The following is a 24,635-nucleotide window of genomic DNA, read 5'->3' on the forward strand; positions in this document are numbered from 1 at the left end:
ATCGGTATCACAAAAAATACCCACCCAAGCACAGTTGTTTATCAGTCCCTTGATTACAGGTAAAATTGTCTAGTAACGATTTGTAGATAAATTGGGGTTATTACTTCATGGATGGGATTTTCTTAAGGCTGATTGAAGTGATATATAAAGGAAGCATTAACACATAAATCTTTATTCTGGTTAAAGAAGGATGGTGTAAAGAGAACTATAAAAGTGCTTTATTAAAAAACAAAATGTCTGACACACAACCCAAATTTTGTGTGTTCAGTTTGCCAGACCGTGGTCTAGTCTGATCCTTGTTAAAGCTGTGCATTACTCAAGTATTCTGATTAGGGCTCCCGGTTTAATGGTATTTATTTTTTTGAACATTTCCGTCTGTATTTATCCATATTTATTTTCTGGCCATTTTATCTGTATTTATCCACATTTGTTTTGTGTTTCGCATATAAATGAAGTTGAAAAACTGTGCATTTCCATATTTATTTAACTGATAGGCGCGCACTCATACTTTGATGTCTGTCGTGTTTCAGCTATTTAAGCTGTCAAATATTACATAACAATACATCCACTGGTAAATGCTAGCATGATACCATATATATATATGTTGACACATGCCGTTATTTAAATGCATTTCATCCTGTTTTTTGATTTCCCATGCTGTCCATTTGCTCGGCAGCTGGCCTATAATTCATCAAAGACAGTATGGAGAGGCACTTTAAAGGAGCACAATTTTCTGTATTTATCCACTTTTAAAAATAAATGCAGACAGAAAACTCATTGTTTTCTGTCTGTATTTATCTGTAAAAATCAGTAAAAACGGAAAACAAGGAGCCTCAATTATGATATACCATGAATGCATGTATAGTATGGTTTAAAGTTCCTTCAACAATACAAATAGAAGCTCAGGTTCTGCTGTCAAGGACCTCAAACCTGGGCTTCTATGGGAATTCTCTGCGGCATATTATCAAGCCCCTTATCGCCGCTTTAGCGGCAGTTTCCTGCCGCTAAACTGGCGATAATGTTATCACCGTTTTTGATAATATGGCCCCAAACCTTTTGAAAAATCAGCGTTTTCTCAGAAAGTCTCAGTTCTCCATCAAGGACTTTTAGTACAGCAAATGAAAATTGTTTCGGTCAGCCATTTCTGCCAGAAATACTATTGTTTCTCCTTGTTTGTGGTCTTTCTATGTGTGTTGCATTCTTTAAAGATTGTTTATGTGCAGGAAGGTGTCCCTTCCTGCACCTAAACAATCATCCCTGCAATGCAGGCACCCTTGCACTGTGGTGCAAGGGTGTCTGTGTTGGTGCTTGGCAGCTATTCGTAGCGTCAGCGCAAGGAAAACACAGGGGTGTGCTGTATTCTTGTAAATACAGGGCACCCCAGCATTTTTTAAATGACCTAGCGCAGAGCTGCACAATTGCTTTCAGCACCACATCTTTTCCTAGTAAATATGTCACATATTTTGTTATGCTGTGAATTGTTTTTGTAGGTATTTGTTTTAAATTTAGCATTTGGGATAGTGCTTAATTTGCAAAATATTAAGTGCCAGGGCTCTGACTAGGAGGCCACTGCAGCTTGCACCACCCATCGCCCCTGTCACCTCTGCCAAAACAACTACTAACCATCTCTCTTGCATGTTAATGCGGCTTATCAGATAATTCCAGGTCCCCAAAGCTAAAGGAATGGCTGAGGAGGCAGGTGTTAGTAATTTTATAATGTATGTTGTTTTCCTAAATAACTGTGATACTGCTCATCTCTAAATTACATGAGCAGCGCCACCTTGTGGCAGACTGCCCTAAGTGTGATGTTGACAATTAGGTGCCGGTGCTCATTACCGGAAAGCTCCGGCTCAAATTAAGCACTGATTTGGGAGTGCCATTTTCTCGGGACATTTCATTCAGTGAAATGCAGTTAATTCACAGAGAAGATTGTGGTAAAAGAATCTTAGCTAGCTTCTGTGCGAATGTGTATGTTTCCTGATATGGATGTGTAAGTAGAAAGGGTTTGTGGCAATATAACTCTGTCTGGAAGTAGGACACTTTGGCTGTTACTCTTGTAGAATATTTTGTTGGTGAATTCAACAGAGTGTGTTTTGCTTGTTTTATCTACAACAAAGGCTTTTTTAGTGGTATTTCCGCTGTTATTTCGTTTAAACTCTACCAACTTTATGAAACTTCAGAAGGTGAGGAAATGTTTGAGAACAAATTTAGAAAATTGCCAAAAGTCAAATTTGAAAAAAGGAACACCTCTAATAGAAACATATCTAAAATGCACTAGCTGGAGTTACCAGGCCACAGTCTCAGTTCCTGGCAGGGCTGGTTCATGGAGTTATTTAGACCATAGGGTGGGTGCAGTTTAGACCCATTCAGTGGAGTTGCCGCAGCAGCTAAAATGAAAGCATTAATCCCAAAGGGCCAGATTTACAAGCCCCTTGCAACACTTTTTCACAGCTGTCGCGTCACTTTTGTGAAGCAGCAGCGGTGTAAAATTTACAACGTGACGCATCTAGGGAGATGCGTCACGTTGTAAAGCCCTGCATCACATTATACCTGTGTCAGGTAGAATGTATGCAGGGTGGGCGTTTTCCAAGCAGGAAAGCCTCGTAAAAGTGACGTAGTGAAATCTACAAGATTTCACTGCATCACTTCTAGGGCACCACTGCGTCAAAACCATATGCCTGCTGGAAGCAGGTGGAAGGAGTGACGCAGTGTAGTGGGAATAGGCCTCAAAATGCATTGCTGGAGTTGGGTCGTGCTTACAACACGACTCCAGCAATGAGTGACTTTTGCCCCAACAGATGCGTCAGAATTTCTGATGCATCTGTCAATCCTTGAGCCATGGTGCGCCATATTGTAAATACGGCGCATCCATGATGGCGCAAGGGTTTCTTGGGGTGGCGCAGGGAAAATGACCCATCTCTACAGATGCGTCACTTTCTTGTAAATTTGCCCCAAAATCTTTAGGTCTGCAAGAACAAGCTCCTAAAGTTGGGGTTGTGTACTCTCATGGTTGTCCCGGGTAGGTCTGACCAAAGGTTTCTGACAGGAGAGCCAGTCGAGTCAGAAACCCTGATGTTCTCCCACCTCTACATGAGGCAGAGGCACCATGCCTTTGGAGGCACACGGCACTACCATGTTCAGGCATGTGCCCCCCGTCTACCAGCCCCTAAACGACCTTCTCAGCCTTTTTACCTTCCATATTCAATAAACCAAGTCTCCAGGAGTTTCATAAAAGTAGCACCTATCATTTAAGTGTCAAGAGGCAATTCAATTCTCACGTGCATACTAGGCGCTATAGCCAGAATTATTGCAAGCTAAACTTCTATCCAATATAAAAACACTATTTTCATTGAACATATAATATTTTATTGCATATTGAATGAAAAGAAAGGCAGGAAATATATATTGAATATAGTAGATAAGCATAAACTCCATATATATTTAATATTTCAGATGATCAATAATTAACATAACAATACTATGTATTGATTATCAATGACATGTTGAATACATGCAATGACATATAAAATCACGCTTTGAGATAAATTAAAATTCTTCCATTTTGCAACGATTAATAAATAGGAGGACCCTACACAATAATCTAAAGACTCGTATAAAAATATATTTCCACATTTTTTAAAATTGTCTAGAGTGCAACATTCTCAGGCCTCATACTTCAAAAATATTTGCAACTGCACCTGAGGACAGAAGAACCAGAGATGTATCTCTTTGTGTTTGGGACACACACTGGCCTATGGACAAATATGGCGGCACACCATAATATCACCGCACCAAGTGACACCCGTGTAGGAAGAAGACGCATCTGCAGATATCTGGGCAGGAAGTTAATGACGCCATGGGATTGCTCGTTGAGCGAAGTAAGAGACCAGCATCATCATGGATTTGTCCTTGAACTTTGATGTCACTGTTGATTCCTCCAATCAAAGATGCTGTTGCATACACACCCATGATTATCAGCAGCATAATAATGGAAAGAATGTCTAATCTACATAAAGAGAGTTAATGCACCTGAATGTATTATCAGTGGATGCAGTTCCTGTGGTGTCAGAAGCTCCCACTATACTATGTCCAAAGGAGGGGGGGGGGGGGGGCACCTATGGCTTTCTCGCTCCAGCTTTGCAGTTCATCCATAAATCCAAATTAAGTTCTCAGGCATTCAGAGTCATTGGCTCTTAGTGGAATGATCGCATTATGGAGCACATGAGTTTCCATATCCAGAGCGGGGACTCAAGGCTGAGCGGCCCCGCTGAGGCGTGACGTGGCAGAGATCCACGCATCGTGAGGCTCTTAAGCTACATAGTCCAGTGCTGCGGGTACCAAAGAGATCACCACTGTTGGCCTCATCAGATGCTTCTGAACCTTTACCAGGCCATCACTGGAGCAATGCCATCTGTGGTATTAATCAAACCCAAAACAATAGGCAGTACCACAAAAAAGTAGGAGTTTGACAAATAATTGTAAACTTCGTCTGCAAGATGTGCACATTTGAACAATGGAAATTGCAAAATATTGGCAGGATTAGGTGCGTTTGAAATCACTACATTTTGGAAATCTCTGTGCATGGTGTAACGCGCAATAATTTATTCTCTTCTATGTGGTGAGCGGTGTGCCCACACAGTTATCTAATAACGGCCGACACCATGTCTGTGGTTCGCTTTAGTAGGGGGGAGGGGGAGTGCCAGAACAGTTGTGGAACATAGAACAGTCTTTTCCTGGCACAGGTGGGGTCATTTTCTGTGTCCCTCTTCCAGGAAGCAGCCAGTTACAGTGTCATGCACAGGGCACCTTTATTGTTCTGAACTGTGTTCTGAGTTGCTGGATAAACTTTCAGTAAGTACTTGTGGGCGACTTATTTTTGCCTGCAAAGAAAAAAATATCATCAGTTAATACTGGGATTCATAATGTTACTTTAGCTAAGAGCTAGGGCTTTAAATTAAAGGATGGTGACATGACACTGTCATAGGTCAAAGGTCTTTCATACATTGATGAACAACGGGAAGGTAATCTTACAATACAGAGCTAAGGCTGAGTCAACATGTTTCTCCTTAGCCCTACCATCTATGAGTAGAAATGCTGTCTAATATTTGATCAAATTAGATTATTTGGGAAATTGTGTACATTTATAAATGCTACTATTTTAATATTTATAAGATTCTAATTCATTTGTATCACTAACAAGCTGCATGTCAAAATATATTACAGCGTCGAGGCTCCTGCTGCAGGGAACTTCGTGTACCCAGAAATTTTTAGGGGATCATCATCATGGTAGAATAACTGTGGCGGTTACTGCACCATCTTGAGAGACCTGCGATTTGCCTCGTCACAATTTTGACTCATCTTAAAGTAGCATAGAAGGTTAATGCGCCTGCTGCAAAGCACAATATGTAACATGCAGATCACAGATTTGTATTTTATGTAGATAGCTCAGGTACCGCTTTTGTCTTAATAATCCTTTTGATACTTGCAGTTTGTAAGTTCCAGTCATTCTAACATAGCACAGTGAACTATAAATCAGCATCAAGGCACTGCATGCATCTTTACAATCTTAATATTTTTCAGTATTTTTGTTAATCTAAATTTGCTACACCAGGGTTCCTTTTGGATATGAATAAAGTGTTGTCAGTATAGACAACCCCAACCACTGTGTTATATTTAAAATTCTGATTTTGTGTTTCTCCAGACCAAAAAACTGTAACATAGAATGCCTACCAGTATGGACAACCTTGTAACTCCCATTAACATTGCTTGTAACTTTTTTTGAACACTTGTACAATTTAGGAGCCGATTGCGATCTCGTCAGTAAACTGTCCTGAATGAATCGGTTCCGGACTCGTTTCCTACCGAATCGGGTCCTGCTAGTCCGGACGACCAATTACCATGCATCCCAACATCATTCGGTAGGACTCACCTTGACTTCAACGGGAGCCGGTGTTCTGACCGAGAACACAGGCTCCCATTGGAAAAAGGGGTGGTTGGGTAAAACCTTGCAACCTGTGGCGAGCATCCCATGCTGCCTGCCACATTGTGCATGGTTGGGTTGAGGAGTCTTCTGGATCGTTTCACGGGCCACATTTGGTCACCTCCTGGTGAAGGGAAGCCCGCAAAGGGGCCCCCAAGGACCCATTCTGAAAGCTGTTTAGTCTCTGGCAAACCGAGTCAGAACAACTGTCCGAATCGATCCTCGTCATCGCTCATTCGAAAACCGTGCCCATTGAGCTGAAAAATTTGGCTCCGAAAGACTCAGACCGACCCAATGCCTTTCGGAACCGATTCGGAGTGCTCGAACAATTTCCGGACATCTTAATCGGTCAGGGGGAACACTGACCGATTCGGTAGGGAACAAGGTTTCTCAATCGGATTCAACATCGAATCCCATCTGGAGCCCTTCTTAATTACATCGTAATCAGCCCCTTAGTGTTTCTTAGTAATACAGGTATGTAATTAATTCAAAATAAAATTGTTAGTGCTATGTAAATCATTATTAGTGTAATTACTCATGCAAATACATCTGGCATTCTTACAGTGCGTGCTTATCTCTGACATACAAGGGTTACATTAAGTCAAAAACCTGTCTTCAAATCATAGGTTCTCTTAAGTACTTGTGAAGTAATAACAAGATGAGTGCCTTTGTTTCCCTCCACTATATTGTCATCTAGATAGCTCCAAAGCAGGATAAGAATCCAAAGAGAGGGCTGATGGCTCATTAAGTGAAACCTTTGTGTTGGCCCAGATGGAACTGAAAAAAAAGATATTCTCCTTATTCCATGACGTTTGCTGCTCTGAAAAAAAAAGCAGATAACATGGAGGCGCCGCTGAATGTGTCTTGATGTCAGTAAAGTACACAGGGCCACATTCAACAACATATTTCACTGGTGTCGAGCCGGATCTGGCTCAGTAATAGGTGCCAAATCCCGGATCCGGTTGGATCCCCTCCTTTTCCTGAATTGTTACGAGGGCGGGAGGAGTGGAAGTAACTTTCTGTGATGTCAAGGAGGGCGTGAGAGTTTGAAGTCATGACTTTCCTGCTGGGCAGGCAGGATTGCAGGAGCCATCTGCCTCTGAATCCAGAATAGTGCCTCGGGAGGTGTGACAGCCCTCTAGACGGGACCTGCAACAGCAGAATGTGGGCGCAAGCGCTGGAAGGGAGTTCCCAGGCCAATCTGGGTTCAGGATGCACCTTGACAATGAGACGCATTAGAGGTGGGCTTGCTATTCCCCTGGATCTCCCCACTACAAGGAGTGAGGTTCACCTGCTTGCAGAGAAAAGGTTGTTCTACCAGACTGGGACCTGTTATCGGCACACAGCTTGTTTTGACGAGGGGTGGCCGATACATTCCACGCCGCCGGAGGAATTCGCAGACTTCTGGCCACTATGCGTTAATGCTTTAACGCGGAGCTCCTGCCAAACTCCACATGGCAGAGTTTTCCCTTGTGCGAGGCTCACCAACAGTAAGTCGGCGAGTGCTCGCTAGAATTGGCATCCCTTACCGCCATTTTCGTGAGCTAGGAGGACACCTCGAGAGATTTTCTCAATGCGAGCGGTTGTGAGTGTTTGCAGTGAGAAACTTGCGGCTCGAGTAGAAAATCTACTTGAGTGGCAGCAAAGAAGCAACGCCCTCTTGTGCGCCGTGTGGTGCCGTTACACTACACACGCGCGCCGAACAAGATTCCAGTGCTAAAAAACAGAAGAAGCAGACAATTTCTGCCTGTCCTCAGAACTTCCTCAAAATTTCCCAGAGTTTTCATGTAAATCCGCAGAAACTCCACAAGTTTGGGCCACCCTTAGTTCTGAGCTGGAAGACAGACCACCATAAGGGGCATCTGTGAGTGAATTCATGTTCCTCCAACGAGGCACTAACGTCAGGGTGTTCAAAGCCTATTTCATGCTTTTTAATACTACTCCTTTGCCTAAGCATGCCTTGTACATGCATTGTGCGTATTCAACCTCCACAGCTGGTGTTAGACCTGTCAGCTTTCGGGTGGTCTTCACCACACATGTTGCCTCTCCTCCTCCATTTAGCTGAACTTATTTTTGTTTGCCGTAAGACTGCTTACCAGAGCTAAAGTGCTTGTGCTCAGTGCCATAAAACATGGGTAAATTGGCTTATACTGACTTGGCATCTTAAATTTACCAGCATGTTCCTTGCAGATTGAATGCTACCAGTAGGCCTGCAGCACTTATTGTGTCACCCACTTAAGAAGCACTTTAGAACATGTTCCAGACCTGCCATTGCAGCCTGAATACAGTGTTAAACTGTCATGTCGACTTGGCATTTAAACCCCCTTGCCAAGCCCTAAGCTCCCTTTTTATTACATATACGTCACCCCTAAGACAGGCACTAGGTAGCCCTTACTGCATACTCGATTATCAGCTCTTAATTCTTCCTACGTCTTATCTCTCATGTACTCCTGCTGTCATTGTTTCTCAACTGTACTCTTGTAAAGTGCTATGATAGCTCTGGACCAAGTCCACGCTACATAAAATCACAAAACTAAAGTATAAATAAATACCTTGAAAGATGTGTCCACGTTGTCGAGGCGGGGTTTCCAATTTACAAGATTTGGTTCATACTTGGCTGGAGCTAGCGATGGCACCTCAGTGTCCTGGAATCTTTTAAATCCTGAAGTAACACAGAAAGCTAGTCAATAACATTAACATTTATTTAAACATTGGCTAATGCTCCAGGAATATGACATTAAATACCTTACTGTTTTATAAGTAAAAAAAGTCTGTGATGTGTCCACATGACCTATATCAGTATCATGATCATTATTAATGGAAGGAATATTTAATTTTAATTAATATATGATGGCACACCCTTGGTAAATATGGAAGCTGAAGTTGTGTCAAATATGTTTGAAGAATCTGAAGCTATGGTGGCCCTTAAAAAGAACACTAGAGATAATCTGGGATGCATGGCACCAACGTTTGGGTTCTTGGGTCATTTTGGGAAATAAGATGGAAAATTGTATACATTTCATGTTACTGATGATCATTTAATGTCCTCTCATTAAACATTTGCATTTGGGTGGGCACCTGGTGACAGTGGTTTATAGGAGGCTGGGATAACAGTAAGGGAAGCACAGACCTGTGACACCTGGTCCTTGGGTGGGCATCTGGTGACAGTGGTTTAAAGGAGGCTGGGATAACAGTAAGGGAAGCACAGATCTGTGACAGCTGGTCCTTGGGTGGGCATCTGGTGACAGTGGTTTAAAGGAGGCTGGGATAACAATAAGGGAAGCACAGATCTGTGACACCTGGTCCTTGGGTGGGCATCTGGTGACAGTGGTTTAAAGGAGACTGGAATGACAGTAAGGGAAGCACAGATCTGTGACAGCTGGTCCTCGGGTGGGCATCTGGTGACAGTGGTTTAAAGGAGGCTGGGATAACAGTAAGGGAAGCACAGACCTGTGACACCTGGTCCTCGGGTGGGCATCTGGTGACAGTGGTTTAAAGGAGGCTGGGATAACAGTAAGGGAAGCACAGACCTGTGACACCTGGTCCTTGGGTGGGCATCTGGTGACAGTGGTTTAAAGGAGGCTGGGATGACAGTAAGGGAAGCACAGATCTGTGACACCTGGTCCTTGGGTGGGCATCTGGTGACAGTGGTTTAAAGGAGGCTGGGATAACAGTAAGGGAAGCACAGATCTGTGACAGCTGGTCCTTGGGTGGGCATCTGGTGACTGTGGTTCAGAGGAGGCTGGGATGACAGTAAGGGAAGCACAGATCTGTGACAGCTGGTCCTCGGGTGGGCATCTGGTGACAGTGGTTTAAAGGAGGCTGGGATAACAGTAAGGGAAGCACAGACCTGTGACACCTGGTCCTTGGGTGGGCATCTGGTGACAGTGGTTTAAAGGAGGCTGGGATGACAGTAAGGGAAGCACAGATCTGTGACAGCTGGTCCTTGGGTGGGCATCTGGTGACAGTGTTTAAAGGAGACTGGAATGACAGTAAGGGAAGCACAGATCTGTGACAGCTGGTCCTTGTGTGGGCATCTGGTGACAGTGGTTTAAAGGAGACTGGAATTACAGTAAGGGAAGCACAGATCTGTGACAGCTGGTCCTTGGGTGGGCATCTGGTGACAGTGGTTTAAAGGAGACTGGAATGACAGTAAGGGAAGCACAGATCTGTGACAGCTGGTCCTTGGGTGGGCATCTGGTGACAGTGGTTTAAAGGAGGCTGGGATGACAGTAAGGGAAGCACAGATCTGTGACAGCTGGTCCTTGGGTGGGCATCTGGTGACAGTGGTTTAAAGGAGGCTGGGATGACAGTAAGGGAAGCACAGATCTGTGACAGCTGGTCCTTGGGTGGGCATCTGGTGACAGTGGTTTAAAGGAGGCTGGAATGACAGTAAGGGAAGGACAGATCTGTGACAGCTGGTCCTCCATAGAGAAATAAAAAAAATGCATGAGGAGGCTAGGCCAAAAACTTGAGGCCTGCCCTCTTTTAAGAGCATAAAACAAGATACTCCTCAGTGATGCCTACTCTCCTCATTGAGCATGAAAAAAGTGAAATGAGAAGATGGTTCCCAAAGGAGTTGAAACAACTTATTCAGAAAGCTTTGGAAGGCCTGCAGAATCATGTGAAGTCAGCATCCTTGTGCTGTCTCCACTCCAATGTTACTACAAGATTTATTAAGACATTGCACTGAGTTGGATGTATGACGTTACAACGCATGCTGTTACAATGCATGCTGTTACAACGAAAGTTTTACAACGCGAGTGCATTGACAACGCAGGACATTACAACGCAAGTCTTTACATCGACTTGCACTAGATGGCGTGCTAACATTAAAAAAGTGTAATTTACTATTCCAACTCCAGTCCACGTAACAGTAGGGAAGGTGTTGGGATAGTAAACTACACTATTTTTAATGTTAGCACGCCATCTAGTGCAAGTCGATGTAAAGACTTGCGTTGTAATGTCCTGCGTTGTCAATGCACTCGCCTTGTAACAGTTTCGTTGTAATGGTAGTGCGTTGTAAAAGTTGCGTTGTAAAGGTTGTTCCCCCACTGAGTTTGCATCACCAAAGTGATGCACAAAGTGTAGACTTTGGATTAACTTTCTTTACTGGAAAGTAGCCCTATAGTAATGCCATTTAGTGCTATGGTCGATTTTGCGTCAAGGGTACGTACCACCAGTGACACGTGGGTGTTCCCATGAAACCACCCATAAGTTTTGATGCAAAGCAAAGCGAACATTAGTGGCGATGTCTGTTTGCTCACAAAAAGTCCCCCTTAGTGCAGGGGTAAATGGCATTGTTTTGCATAGTGCAAAATCCCTTGTAAGATATGCATGGTGGGCATTGAAGAGCGGGACCTGCAGAGACTCCCATAGGACTCAGTAGCATAGACAGCATGTCATGGGCCCTAAAGCAAGGGAGAAGGGCCCGACCGGCTACTTATTGAATTGTAAAATACAGCAATTATTTGGGAACATTTATTCATTTCAAATGCAGATATTGCAACGTGTCTTCTCTACGTCAATCATGTCCGAAGACATCTAGGGGCATATCAGCAACAACCGGCGATAATTATCGCTCAGCGCTCTTAGCGTGAGGATAATTATCGCCGGGTAACGTGGATTTTTATCGCTGAGATAGCGTGCTATTAGCAACGCTTATCTCCTCAGCGATAAAAGTCCTCACGCTAACTGCCTAACATGAGATTATCGCTGGAAACCTAGCGATAAGCTCACGTAGTGTGGCGTTAGCTTGCTGATAGGGACTCACAAACTTAGCCATGATATCCACCTTCCATAGGATATCATGGCTAAGTCAGTCCTGAAGCAGGCGTCAGGAAAGTAGCTATAACAGGGTTATCGCTACTTTTCCTGACGCTATGCTTCATAGCGTGGGGCTTGATAATAGGTGAAATGTCTCTTAGCGACATTTCTCCTGTCGTGTTAGGTCAGGAACGCCCACTTTGCATCTCATTAGAGATGCAAAGCTGGGCGTTAGGAATCCCCACGCTAAAGCAAGGTTTCACGCGTTAGCGTGACCCTGCTAATTAGGCGATAAAATTATCGCCGCCTTTCGGCCGAAAGCGGTCGCAAAAGCGGCAATAATTTTTTATCGCCAGCTTGTAAATATGCCCCCTAGGTGTTTACAGTGGAACTCAGCAATACAACTGCAAAAGAAACCCAAACCCTGCATTTGTCACCTTTCCGGACAGGTACAAGTGTCATTGAATCTGCTGCAAGATTTAATTTTAATTTAATTTAAAATGTATTTTGTGATGTCATTTCAGATGTCTTTTTGATATCACCCTGGAAGTCATGTGTGAGGCCATAATCAGTGATTTGAGGAAGGGGAAGTTCGCTGGTAGGCTTGAGTGCATAGTTCCTGTTCATATAAAGTGTTGTACTGCATTGCTTATCATGCTAATCCCATGTGTGGTATATGCTGGGAAAACACTTTCTGCACATTCAGCATATTTTCCCCACTGCCCAACTAGCTTTACAGGAGGGTCAATGTTTTACGTCATTTGAGAACTAGGGGCCTCCTTTATTAATGGCCCCTGCACCACCGGAATGTTACTTTTAGTGATAGTCTGCTGGCAGGGCCATATCTACAAGGCCACGTAAAGATACACTGCATGGCTTTTCATGGCCTTATAGATATAGACTGAGGCAACGCAGCCCAAGTCGCTGCGTTGCCTCACCCTATGAAAGGAAGGCATTCCATGGGTATGCTATGGGCGTTACGGAGGGTGTTCCCATGGCATTTGATGCATTCCCCGATTTACGAGGCTAAGTAAACCTGGGAATACGTCAGAAACCTACGCCTCCCCAGGGGTGCTATAGGGGAGGTGCAAAAAGGTGAAATAGCATTATTTATCCTTGTTTTTTCCCCTTTCTATGTGTGCTGCATTCAGCCGAAATCACCTCCACTGATTGCTTTTGTGCAGAAAGGAGGCCCTTCCTGCACAAAAACAATCTCCTCTAAAACGCAAACTAAAGCGCAAACACTCTTGCACCATGGCCCAAGGATGCCTGCGCTCAAGGGTGCCTGCGCTGGTAGCAATTTGCATGCCAGCACGGGGGAAAGGACAGGAATTCATGCCCTTTTGTTTTGACGAGGGATGCGCAGTAGGAACACTTGCGTAATTGCCATACGCCAGAGGATTGTAAATGAGGCCTTCGATGTACGTGCATATATTTGCATGGTATGGAGGGCATATTTATGAGCTGATTTGCATAGTGTTTGCACCACACAACATGGTACATGTGCGGCACAAACCCTAAAAATGCTTTATGAAGCCACGCAACGCCACTTTACCTGGCCCTGAGTGGATACGTAAATCTGGAGTAAAGCACAAATCGCTTCCTTGCCTTACTCAACCCTGAGAAGGCTTTCCATGGGCATTGAGTGGGCGTTCCCTTGCAAATCCCATGGATTTTGCCAGATTCCCAGATTTACTAGAATTAGTAAACCTAGGAATGCAGCAAAAAGATACGCCTTTCCAGGTGAGGCGTTATTTGGAGATTCATCTATATTTCTCCTCGTTACTTCCCTTATCCTTGTGCTTCATTGTGCAGCACACATTGAAAGAGGACTATGCCTCCCAGGATTGTTTTGGTGCAGGAAGGTGTGTTGGCACTCGACTTCCATGCTCCTCATGAAAATATTTTATTGTTGGCCCAAGTAGCCTCTTTTCAAGCACACATAATCCCTGTCTCCTAAACATAAGCGGAGTGATGGTAAATCTCAGACGGGAGAAGGTCAGTAAAAGCCTAAACATGTCGCTCCACCCAAAAATGCATCTATCCCTATTTCCCCTGACTTCAGTACTGATCTATTGAATATCTGTAAACCCTTTAATGAAAAGTTTGAGACCTTGCTGAAGGACTTTCAACGAGTGGTATTGACACAACTCCTCAGCAAAAAGGTTCAAACTTTGGGGCATATCAGCAACAACCGGCGATAATTATCGCAAAGCGCACTTAGCGCTAGGATAATTATCAACGGCTATCGCTGGTTGATATTGCCGAGATAGCGTGCTATCAGCAACGCTTATCTCGATTGCGATAAATAAACCTGCGATAATTGCAAATAGGTGCAATTATCGCAGGAAATCCAGCGATAAACACACAGGGACAGGGGTTACCTTGTTGATAGGGCTGGGTGGTCTCCGCACTATAATCCACCACCCATTGGCTAACATTGTTTACTCAAAGGAAAAGCAGGCGTAAAGAAACCTGCAATGAGCGCGGTTAGTGCTCCTTTTATCATCGCTGCACAGGTTAGCGTGCAGGTTGATAATAGGAGTAATGTCGCTTAGCGACATTTTCCTAGAAATATGTCTGTGTTATGCTCACTTTGCATCTCATTAGCGATGCAAAGCTGGGCGTTGTCGTAACGGGCGCTAAGTCATCAAAACACGCGATAGCGTGTCTTTGTTGATAAGGTGATGAATTTATCGCCGCTTTTCGCCCGAAAGTGGATGCAAAAGCGGTGATAATTTCATAGCGCCGCCTTGATGATATGACCCCTAGTCAGATAATCAGAGTAATTTTCTTCGGACCTATTCAGAGCCAGTATCACAAGAAAAAGGCTATTCTTTGTCTGTACCTTCAGCCTTGACTTTCAGCCCCAACTACTTGTGACTCTAATCTGCCCATGCAAACCCGACCATGGTGTTTAAATATTCAGTGGAACTTTACTAGATCAGACCAAGTGCCAAACAACTCGGACCATCACCAGCCTTTTGAAAGCATTAGTTATGAATCTGCTAACAATGGGAGACTGGCCCACCTTTAATCACCACCTGACTGCACACCTTGTGTTATAGTTCTTACCGAAGTCCCTCCCTCTGGGTAAGGATTCTTATGAAGACTGGAGGGGTTTGAAATGCAAGAATGCTCAATGGTGCAAGAGTAAATCAGGTTGGCCCATGGACTTGGTGGTTGAGATTCTTATGGTGCAGGGGGCAGGGTGGCTCGGCCATGCTTCCAAATCTATATTAGGGGATTGTGTGGTGGTGAACTTTAGAAATCCCCAGCCCGCGCATTATTACAGTGATTGGATTATTTAGCCAACAGACAGAATGAGACATGTGCACTTCCTCTGGGCTTCTTTTATCGTCCACCATTCTTAGCAGCTCTCAATGGTACGAAGTCCAAGCAAAGCCTCCCGTTGACCACACCACCTTCTCATCCACATGTCCATGAAAATGACTTTGCTCCCCTTATCGGCCTATAGGATATCGACTGATAGGCTTCCCAATAAGACCTGCTTTTAACACCACCACCAGCTGTATCTACTGACAAGCCTGAAATTTTAATGTAGAGAGGGGCTATTATTAGCAATTCTCAACCTGAACTGTATTGGTCAGGGGCTTAAGATTTCTTTCTTGGAACATAGCTGATATCTGCAAGACAATGGACAATGTGCACTGCCTACAAATTGTCAATTCATATGTTGTTGAAGTTACCAAGGGGCATATCAACAAGGGCTTTATCTCTGCTTTTTTGGCTTTAAAAGCCAAAAAAGCAGAGATAAAACTAGCACCCTATCAACAACAGGGTGCTAACACGCAAATTTGCATGTTAGCACCCTTTTACTCTACGCTTCCCCTTGCATCTCTAATGAGATGCAAAGGGGGCGTTCCAGAGTAAAATAATAGGAGAAATGTCGCTAAGCGACATTTCTCCTATTATCAAGAATGTCGCTAACCCTGTTAGAGACAAAAAAAGCAGCGCTAACCGCGGTTAACGCTGCTTTTTTACGTCTGCTAATTTTCAGACTTAGCCATGATATCACATGGAAGGAGGATATCATGGCTAAGTTTGCCTGTCCCTATCAACAAGGTAACGTGTGATTATCTCTGGGTTTCCAGCGATAATCTCACGTTAGCCTGTTAGCGTGTAGATTTTTATCGCTATTGAGATAAGCGTTGCTAATAGCACGCTATCTCAGCGATAAAAATTCACGCTAGCCGGCGATAATTATCCTCACGCTAAGAGCGCTGAGCGATAATTATCGCCGGTTGTTGTTGATATGCCCCCAAGAGACTTGGGATCCAGAACAGTCTAATCCTGATCGTTTTCAATCGTTCTCTGTTGCAGCTTCACCGTCGATATCTGGCTGAGGAACATTTGCTTCCCTCAAACTTAGTACTGTTAAACCTGAAGTGGTGTTGGGTACCACTGTTGTCAAACTTTATCTTTGACCCTTCCTGATTTTCCTGCTTTTTTATTGATTCATTTTTATTTTAATATTTTCGTTTATCAAGTAGCCAAACCAATTTTGCATATAGATAATTTTATTCCAGATTTTATCAGAAAGCATGCATAAGGGGTGGTCATCATCTGGTTGGGTGATTTTAATATTACTAAATGTCCCTTATTTTGGAGTACATGTATATGTTTGACAGATTGACAAGGGGTAAACATAATACATGTTTCACACAACTCCTACAGGGATGCACTAAACTAGGGGTGGGCGGAATTTGCGTAGTCGCGAGATGCAAAGCTCCCCGAAACTGTAAAAAATCTCCGCGAACACGCAGAAATTCCGCGAACACGCGGAATTTCTTGTTTGCGATGCTTTTTTCCTTTTCGCTATAGCTGTTTGCGTGCTCAGGGGGAAATATCTTGCGAACATGCATTTTGAGAATGCGAACAAGTAAAAAATTCTGCAGAACGCGAAATTACCCAAATTCCGCAAATTCCACGAGCGGAACGGAATTTACCACCCAGGCCTACACTAAACCAGATTATTTTTAAATATAATTGGCTATTTCATGTGGACTTCGTTCATGATGGCAAGATGCATCCCCCAACTTTTACTGGGAAAGGTAAAGGGTCTACTATTGACTTCATTTTGTTTTCCCCAAACCTAGCTTTGCAAGTCCTTGATTCAAGCATCTTATTGTTGAGTATTAGTGATCATAAACCAGTTTTAATTTGTGTTACCTGCCTAGCTGATAAGTCTCCCAAATCTGTCTGCTATTCAAATTTGCATCCCCCCCCCAATAAGGGGGTATGCGTCAAATGGGAAAATCTGGATCAAAATACATTTTTGGAGGAATTAATTATGGCAAAGTACGAAGAGGCGTTGAGTTGCCTATCGGATGATTTTGAGCCACAGAAAGTTTTAGATAGCTTTTATGATCTCTGTAAAATGGTGACAACCATGATGATATCTAAGGAAACCTATTGTTGGTAGTTGGTTTAAGTGTGACTGTTTCATTGCTTTGAGAAATTTTACATCAGCAACTACGATTTACCCTTGTAATGTCAAAGCCATTAGACAAGCTAGGCAAATCTATAATGGACCTTAGAAGACAGGAAAAAGAAACAAGCGAGAAGACCTAGGAGGATTTACAAGCAGCTGCAATTTCAGGAAGTACAGGACCTTTTGGGAAGTTATCAACCAGCCCTTCTTTTATGAAGATAAGCGCCCCAAAATAGAATGTTGTTTGCTATCAGAAGACTGGGTATCCCATTGCTCAGGGGCTTTTGTCCAAGAAGGCCCTCACTTACCTTCTTCAGTTGTACCTTATGCTGCCTCAAACAGTGCATTTTGTTTTTGCTAAGTCCATTGATGTTAGTGATGTATCTGCAGACATTATAAAGAGTTCTGCTGGTAAGTCACCTGACCCAGACGGGGGTCCAATAGATGCTTTTAGACAAAACCCAAAATTCTGGACTTGCAAATGTGTTTTGCTCCACAATTATTGATGAAATTCCAAACACCTCAAAGAACGCCGCAATTAACCCTATTTTAAAAAAATGAGATAGAAGGCAACTGACATGTTACCACCTGAGCTCCCTTTTAGATTCTTCTCTCAAAATGCTAGGCAGGGTAATCCTCCAAAAATTGGAAGACTGGGTGAAGGAAAGAGATTTCTTTTCTCAAGTACACTAAGGCTTTCGGCCAGGCCTGGGTATAGACAAACAGTATCTTTACTTTATCCTACTCACTGGAAAGTCTGTTAAAGCTAGGGAGGTTCAGTACACAGGGCTTTCATGGACCTCTCCACTGCTCTCGATCTCTCGATCTGGTGCACAGGAGCAAGTTATGGGTTAAAGCCCTCTTGATAGAGCTCCTTAAATGCCTTCACTCGGATACGACTACACAAGTCTGCTGCGGCAAAGATGGAGAATGCATCCCCCCCTTTAAGACAGATCGGGGGGTTAGGCAGGGCTGTATACTAGCCCCTTTTTTATTTATTCCTATATTAATTGTCTAGACCAAGGGGCTTATTTATCAGTGGCTTTAACAGCTGTAACATCACTTTTTTATGCCTATGGCGGCGTAAGTCTCTTGCATGGCCTCCTAGATCTGAAGCAAAAGAAAGCAGCGCAAGTCGCTCCCATTCCTTACTCCGCATCAAGATGGCGTTCCATGGACGTTGCATTAGGTTTTCCCATGCAACACCCATGGATTATGATGCTGGCCGAGATTTGCCTTATTACGTAAACCTGGGGCAGCGCCAAAACCTTATGCGTTCCCAGAGAAGGCGTAGCATGGAGACTTTGTTTGATTTCTCCTTGTTTTTTCCTCTCTCAGAAGGTGTCACAAAAACAATACATCCTGCAATAGAGGCACCCTTGCACTGTAGTACAAGAGTGCCTAAGCTGGCACTAGGCAGTAAACTGTGCACCAGCACAGGAAGAAAGGACAGGAATGCACCGTATGTCATTAATACAGTGCATGCCTGCCATTTCACATTGGATTGGGACAACACAGCAAGAAGGCTTGTGGTGCTGCCCTACACACATTCCTCATAAATGAGTCTCCCAGTGCTGATGGCCAATGGGAAGGACTCCTCACTGGAGGGTGACCAACCTGAGCCCGTTCTTCTTTAGGGGATAAGGCAGTCCTTATTTCTCGCACCACTAATGGGTTACAGCTATTACATCAGAAATTGTATATCATAATTTGTTAGCTAAAGAATATGCATTCAAGTAGATTTAGTATTGGAGAGAACCGTATCACTAAAGTCTAAAATTTGAACTATCTTGGAATCTTGATGGATGCCTATTTCAAGTGGAATAAGCTTTTGTCCCAGAGGGTTCCTAAAATTGTAGGGGCAATGGACACTATTTTTAAATTTACTAGGAAGCTTCGCCTATAAAAGAATAAATGTCATTATATAATGCCAAGGCACACATGGAGCTGTTATTTGGGGTTATACAGACCCAGGGTGTTTGCAAACCATTGAAAATAAGTTACTGGATAGGCTGTTAGCGGTTCCAAAGTACACCACAGATTTTATAATCCATACTGAAGCACCGCTTCTACTCAGGGTAAAGGCCTGGAGATCTCACCACACTAAATTTTCACAGTTTCTTGCAGACTGGATCAAACTAGACCATAGTGATGCAATTCCGTGGTTAGCCTAGATTAAAAAACACATTGATAGAACTTTACGTTCTTAATTGATTTTACTTCCCAAATTAATTTGACAACAAGGGGCGTGGTAAAATTTTGATTTTATACACTTAGAGCGCATGGTAGAATACCCAAGATTCAGGTTATGGACACAGTCCGTTGTTATATAGAAACTAAGACAACCAAAGAGCAGGGGTGGCTCCTCCGCGAGGGTGGAGGAGCGTTACCCCACTGGTTTCTCTCAGTGCGAGAAGCAGAACCATCAAATGGTAATAACTTCCAGTTATTACCATTTTATGTTTAGTTGCGAGCAGGGAGAAGTGGTGTGCCAACTCCTGGGAGCGCAATGACTGTTTGGTCGGCCCTCTGGGGCCGGCTAAACCAGTCATGTGCACTGTGCCCTTTCTCCATGCAGGCTGCAATGGAGCCTGCATGGAGAAAATGGCCTCCCCCGTAATCCCCTGGCTGGGCGTCGTCCCCACCAATCACAACACTGTTATTGCAGCGTTGTGATTGGCTTAGAGAAGGGGAGAGGATGGAGACTTCCTGTCTGCTGTTCCTACCTGAGGCAGGTGAGCAGAAGCAGGAGCCGAGAAGACGCGGGACAGGGCCGGCGTAAAGGTAAGCTCTTTTTAAATTATTTATTAATGAATGGAAGCTCACCATCCCCATGTGACCCCCCAGCGCGACTCCACTGCCCCCCCTCCCCACAAGTGAGCCATTCCGGCTGCGACTGCCAAAGGGACTGAATCTTATCTATTATGAATCCTTAATTCTGAACATAGATTTTATTACACTCATTTATGATTGAGCAAAACTCATTTCCTGGAAACTTTTCCACAGCAGGGCACCTGTTTTTTTTACTCTGACCTGCTGTCTCTGTGACAATAATACTCAGTAGTCCATTATTCATTTTATGTTTTTCGGTGGCTTTTATGTCATACACAGACTTCAGATTGTACACCCCATACTGCATGCAAATAATTTTAGATCCTGCAGACTAAGCCTTCCATTTCTACCGTACCTGATTCAGAGCTCATGTGTCATGCAGTCATCAATTATGCCCGGCAAGCGTTCCGGATTAGAAGGGATATGAATGTCTTGATTTTGCCAGCCTATTAGTCTTACTTTTCAGGCCTCCTTGGCATACTGTTTTTGAGCAGAGAGCTTGTCTGATGCGATAGTTTGCTATATATGAACTGTTTTTTATAATTATATTGTCATACTTTGTATATATTCAACTGTTGCACATATGTCTAGCACCTTCAGCACTTTATGGACATTTTATGTATTTTAATATGCATTTTATTATTGCATGCCTGTCTTTTTATGGCTATATAGCCAAATACAAATATGTTGATTGACTGGCTGAAGTACAGTGCACTCCTGCCCTTTCCTTGTCACACAGTGATGCCCAACAAGGTGAAATGCTGCTCTGCACTGCATAACATGTTTATAAATCTGCCCCTAGACATACATGCATATTTTTTGCATGATATGAAATATACTAAATTACCTATGCCTAAAAGTAAATCCTCTTCTACTTAAGTCAATTCTCTACCATTGAATGCATTGTTAGCCTCAAGTCTTCACCTCTTCCATGTGATGTCTGTCCTCTTGGGATGTTTTCCCCATTAGTGGATTAAAAAGGGGTCTCTTAGGTCTTAAAATCTTGAAACTATACTTACCAGACAGAGATTTACTGTAGAGGCTGGAAGTGAAGTAACTGCAAGAGGGAAAAGAAGGACACAAATAAGACTCTGTAACATTAAAATGACTTTGCATGTCCTATTGTGTTCACAAGTCACACATTGCCTTGTCTTTTGAAAACATTGCAAGAATATTTTTCTATGAAAAGACTACCAGTCAAAGCTCCTTTTTATTAGGAGAATTATCTTGCACAAAATGTTTTTACTAGAATATTCTCCAGTTAGCAATGTATATTAATCTTTTCAATCTTCTCCAAAGTAAAGCATTCGAGATTATTTCATGACTTTGCTCGCAAAACTTGAATTGCGCCCCCCCATTTCTTTGCCTGAATTGTTTCACAGGAATTACACTGGTGGCGGTGATATGCAACATATTAACTACTTTCTGATGTCATTTCCTCTAACATTTATTATACTTGTGAACTGCAAACTGCAACACCATCCCCTGTCCATTGAAGTTTTCATTTCTCTTTGCAGAGGACAGGGAGCAGAGGAGTAGCTAAAGTAGGGAACGTAAAAAGCCTGACTGCTCTTATTCTTGCAAAAAAATTGTAATAAAAAATATTGGCAGCTTTGTATAGTGGGATGCTGTCAAGTTGTATTTTAAAAATGGCTGCCCAAAATGGTCCTTAAGCTGCAGAAGGGAAGTTGATGCTGGTGGTTAGCAACCATGGGGTTACCCCAGCCTCCCAGTGCATGTGTAGCTCTTTGCCAAGCCTCAGAGGCAAAAGTCTCACCAGTGGCATTGCAAAACTTGAGGGGGACCCCTGCAAAGTACACTGAGCCCTCCCCCTCAGACCCAGTCAGGAGTTCTCAGAGCAGGGGCACGTCACCTGTGGCCAGTGCCGGAGGGAGCCTCCTAGATCTCGGGCTCCTTGCACCCAGGGGCCGTGGGGGCTAATGGAATGCCACTCTGTCTGAGGGTGGGACTTCTAGCATTAAGGAAGCAGAAAGTGCTAGTCAATGCTGGCATGTGTGGTTTCCTGCTGCTTTTCAGTGCTAAGAGCCCTCATTGACAATGAGGAAAATGGTTCCTGGTACGCCTATTGTCTCCCCGGCATACAAGGGCTTCAGGAGAAGTTGGACAGTGTTGTCCATAAATGTCCAATTTCACCCATCTACTCAAGCAACATCAAAAACATGCATACCTTTAGCTATCTGCTGTTGACCAACAAAGGGCAGAAAGGACAATTATCTGCAAGTGAAATCAAAACATATACACCATAGATCAATGGCACTGTAAGCACTGAATTTACCTTTCATCATCAACTTCCCGCCGTCTCTTGCGCCACCAGTAGACTGTGAGGAAAATGGCGATCATCAGCAGGAAAAGGAAGGCAAGGGCTCCAAAGAGGATGCCGAAGAAGGCGTTGAGATTCATGGCGATGGTGTCACAGGTTGGGCCAGAAGTGGTATAGATCGAGAAAGGAACACAACTGTATAAAATGAGAAGACATAGTTATCTGAACTGTCCTTCGAATTAAATCACTCTATTTCATATTCCCCTTCACAATAATCTTTTTTCTCATATTTTCTGTGGCTCAAACCCAAGTTTGGTCATTAGGAAAGGTGATTTACAAGGTCAAAGAGCAACATAGGAGACACACTGAGATATCCAAAGACAAAAAACATGAAGAAGTACAAGAAATTTGGATATGAATTGATCTAAAACAAATTTCATATAAACTGACTGTCTATGGGAGGTGCTGGGGCCACCCACTGAAACATGTCTTCGCTCAGTTCATCCTCAGAGTTTGTAATTTTTACTGAAAGCTCTCTTTGGAATTAATAATCATGTTTACTGTAGAGCACAAGATTGCGTTAGTATAGTGTGTGTCATCTGGTTGTGTAGTCATCAAAAGACCCCCTAGTGGAATTGTATTTACTAGACTCTTTAAAGTTGTGAGCTGGCGAGTTTGTATCCTTAAATTGTTTGCTCGTGATCTGGCTCCCCCTTTTTCCTAATCTCTTATAACCATGCTTCATTTTTAGGACTGTTGTGTACACCTGAGAACCAGAGAGCACATTGGCTATGATGAGAATGGCCACCGTAGAACTACCACTTCTCAGAATCAATTGTTATTGAATAACAACTGCTAAGCCTAAATAAAACACAGAAAAAGCACACACAAAACTGCTGCCACCAGAGAAAAAAAGTAAAAGTTTTTTCATAATTAGGAAGAGAGGAAAATGTCCCGTTTATTGATAATAAATTATTTTCTAAATATTGACGATACAGTGAGAGTGTAAAGCGACACAAGGGGAACAGGCAACTCATTGCAGCAGCTGCAGCCTTTGCTAGAGGCTTCTCTTCTCTACCCACCAGCATCTGCACCCAGAGGTGTAGAAAGCTCCTGATGTCTGTGTTGAAGGAACACAAGACTGGTGTGGGTGGAAATGACTACCTCTGTATAAAAAACAAACTGTGTTACCTCCTTTTGTGAAGTTGTCAGTGAGACTTTTGGGCAAGAGGGTTGAACTTCAGAACATACAGCACTCATCCACTGACCAAGCCTTACACAGAAAAAGAAAATCTAAATCTATGCTCATTAGGCAGAAGAAGGTCAATTTTATATTGGAAGATGCCTAAATTACTTTTGATACAGGACCAGGTATTCTGGAAACGCCTTAGAAAAAGAACACTGGCGTAGACTTGGTACTGAGTAAGTTGAAGTGGAATGGTGAGAAGTCCACAATATCAGGAAATATGCTTTGCAATCTTTGCATAGATGTAGAGGAGCTTTAAGTTGTCATTGTAGTAGGACATTTTGGAAATGTCATACAGTGATACACACTAGGAGACAATTGATGATCTGGGTGAGGAAAGGCTGATGTTGGTAGATTTAGATAAATACTCTTCTAATAAGGAATGTGTCGAACTAGGTATGAAACCCAGCAGCATTCCCAGTATAGAAAAATGTGCATAGTTCTCTTTCTGCATTTAAAATATCACATAATGGTTTTGAGAACTGAGTTATTATGTAAATGCTTTCGTATCTGCTGCAAAATGTGACAATCAATATGTAATAAAGACTTTTTAACAACATGTGTCTATGTATGCAGGTAATTAAATAAGGTTAAGCTAGACACAAATAATGGAGCACTTGGATTGCTTTCTTTCCAACCTTCTACACCAGTCTGATGAAAATAATTAGCAGCTCTTCGGGTTTCAATATGTTTATTGTTTCAGATGCATGCTATATGGAGATTACTTAACTGGGAGACAAAAATGTACATTTTATCCACCAGTGCATCTGTCTTCCTCTAGGATAGACTTTTTTCTGGTTTCAGACCCAGTAAAATAGAAAACTGCTCCATACTAGAAATAGTACTAGCTGATCCTGCAAGTATTATAGTGAGGTTAAGATCAGACAAATGCAATAATAGTTCCTTCTGCTTGAGAGATAAAGACTCAGCCAACTAACTGGATCTTGAAATTATACAATATTAGGAATTGAACATTTGCTCCACTGATTTACATTCAGCCTGGAATGCATTAAAGTTAATAAATACAAGGAAACATTATTTACTATTCTCGTTTTAAATTAAATCAAAAACAACA

At 43.0% G+C, this 24,635-nt stretch overlaps 1 protein-coding gene across 1 annotated transcript in view; it reads right to left on the reverse strand.

Moving 5' to 3' along the window:
- Positions 1 to 3,356: 3,356 nt before the first annotated feature.
- LOC146788620 (uncharacterized) overlaps positions 3,357 to 24,635 on the reverse strand; it is a 447,327-nt gene continuing 426,048 nt past the window's right edge. The window contains exons 42-45 of the mRNA XM_085635787.1: positions 22,330 to 22,509; positions 21,053 to 21,090; positions 8,533 to 8,642; positions 3,357 to 4,880 (exon numbers count right to left, since the gene is read on the reverse strand). Coding sequence (XP_085491913.1) covers positions 4,809 to 4,880; positions 8,533 to 8,642; positions 21,053 to 21,090; positions 22,330 to 22,509 — 400 coding nt within the window. The 3' untranslated portion in view covers positions 3,357 to 4,808. The remainder of the gene's footprint in view (positions 4,881 to 8,532; positions 8,643 to 21,052; positions 21,091 to 22,329; positions 22,510 to 24,635) is intronic.

The sequence above is a fragment of the Triturus cristatus genome, chromosome 11 (assembly GCF_964204655.1).
Source record: "Triturus cristatus chromosome 11, aTriCri1.1, whole genome shotgun sequence".
In the NCBI taxonomy this organism is placed as follows: domain Eukaryota; kingdom Metazoa; phylum Chordata; class Amphibia; order Caudata; family Salamandridae; genus Triturus; species Triturus cristatus.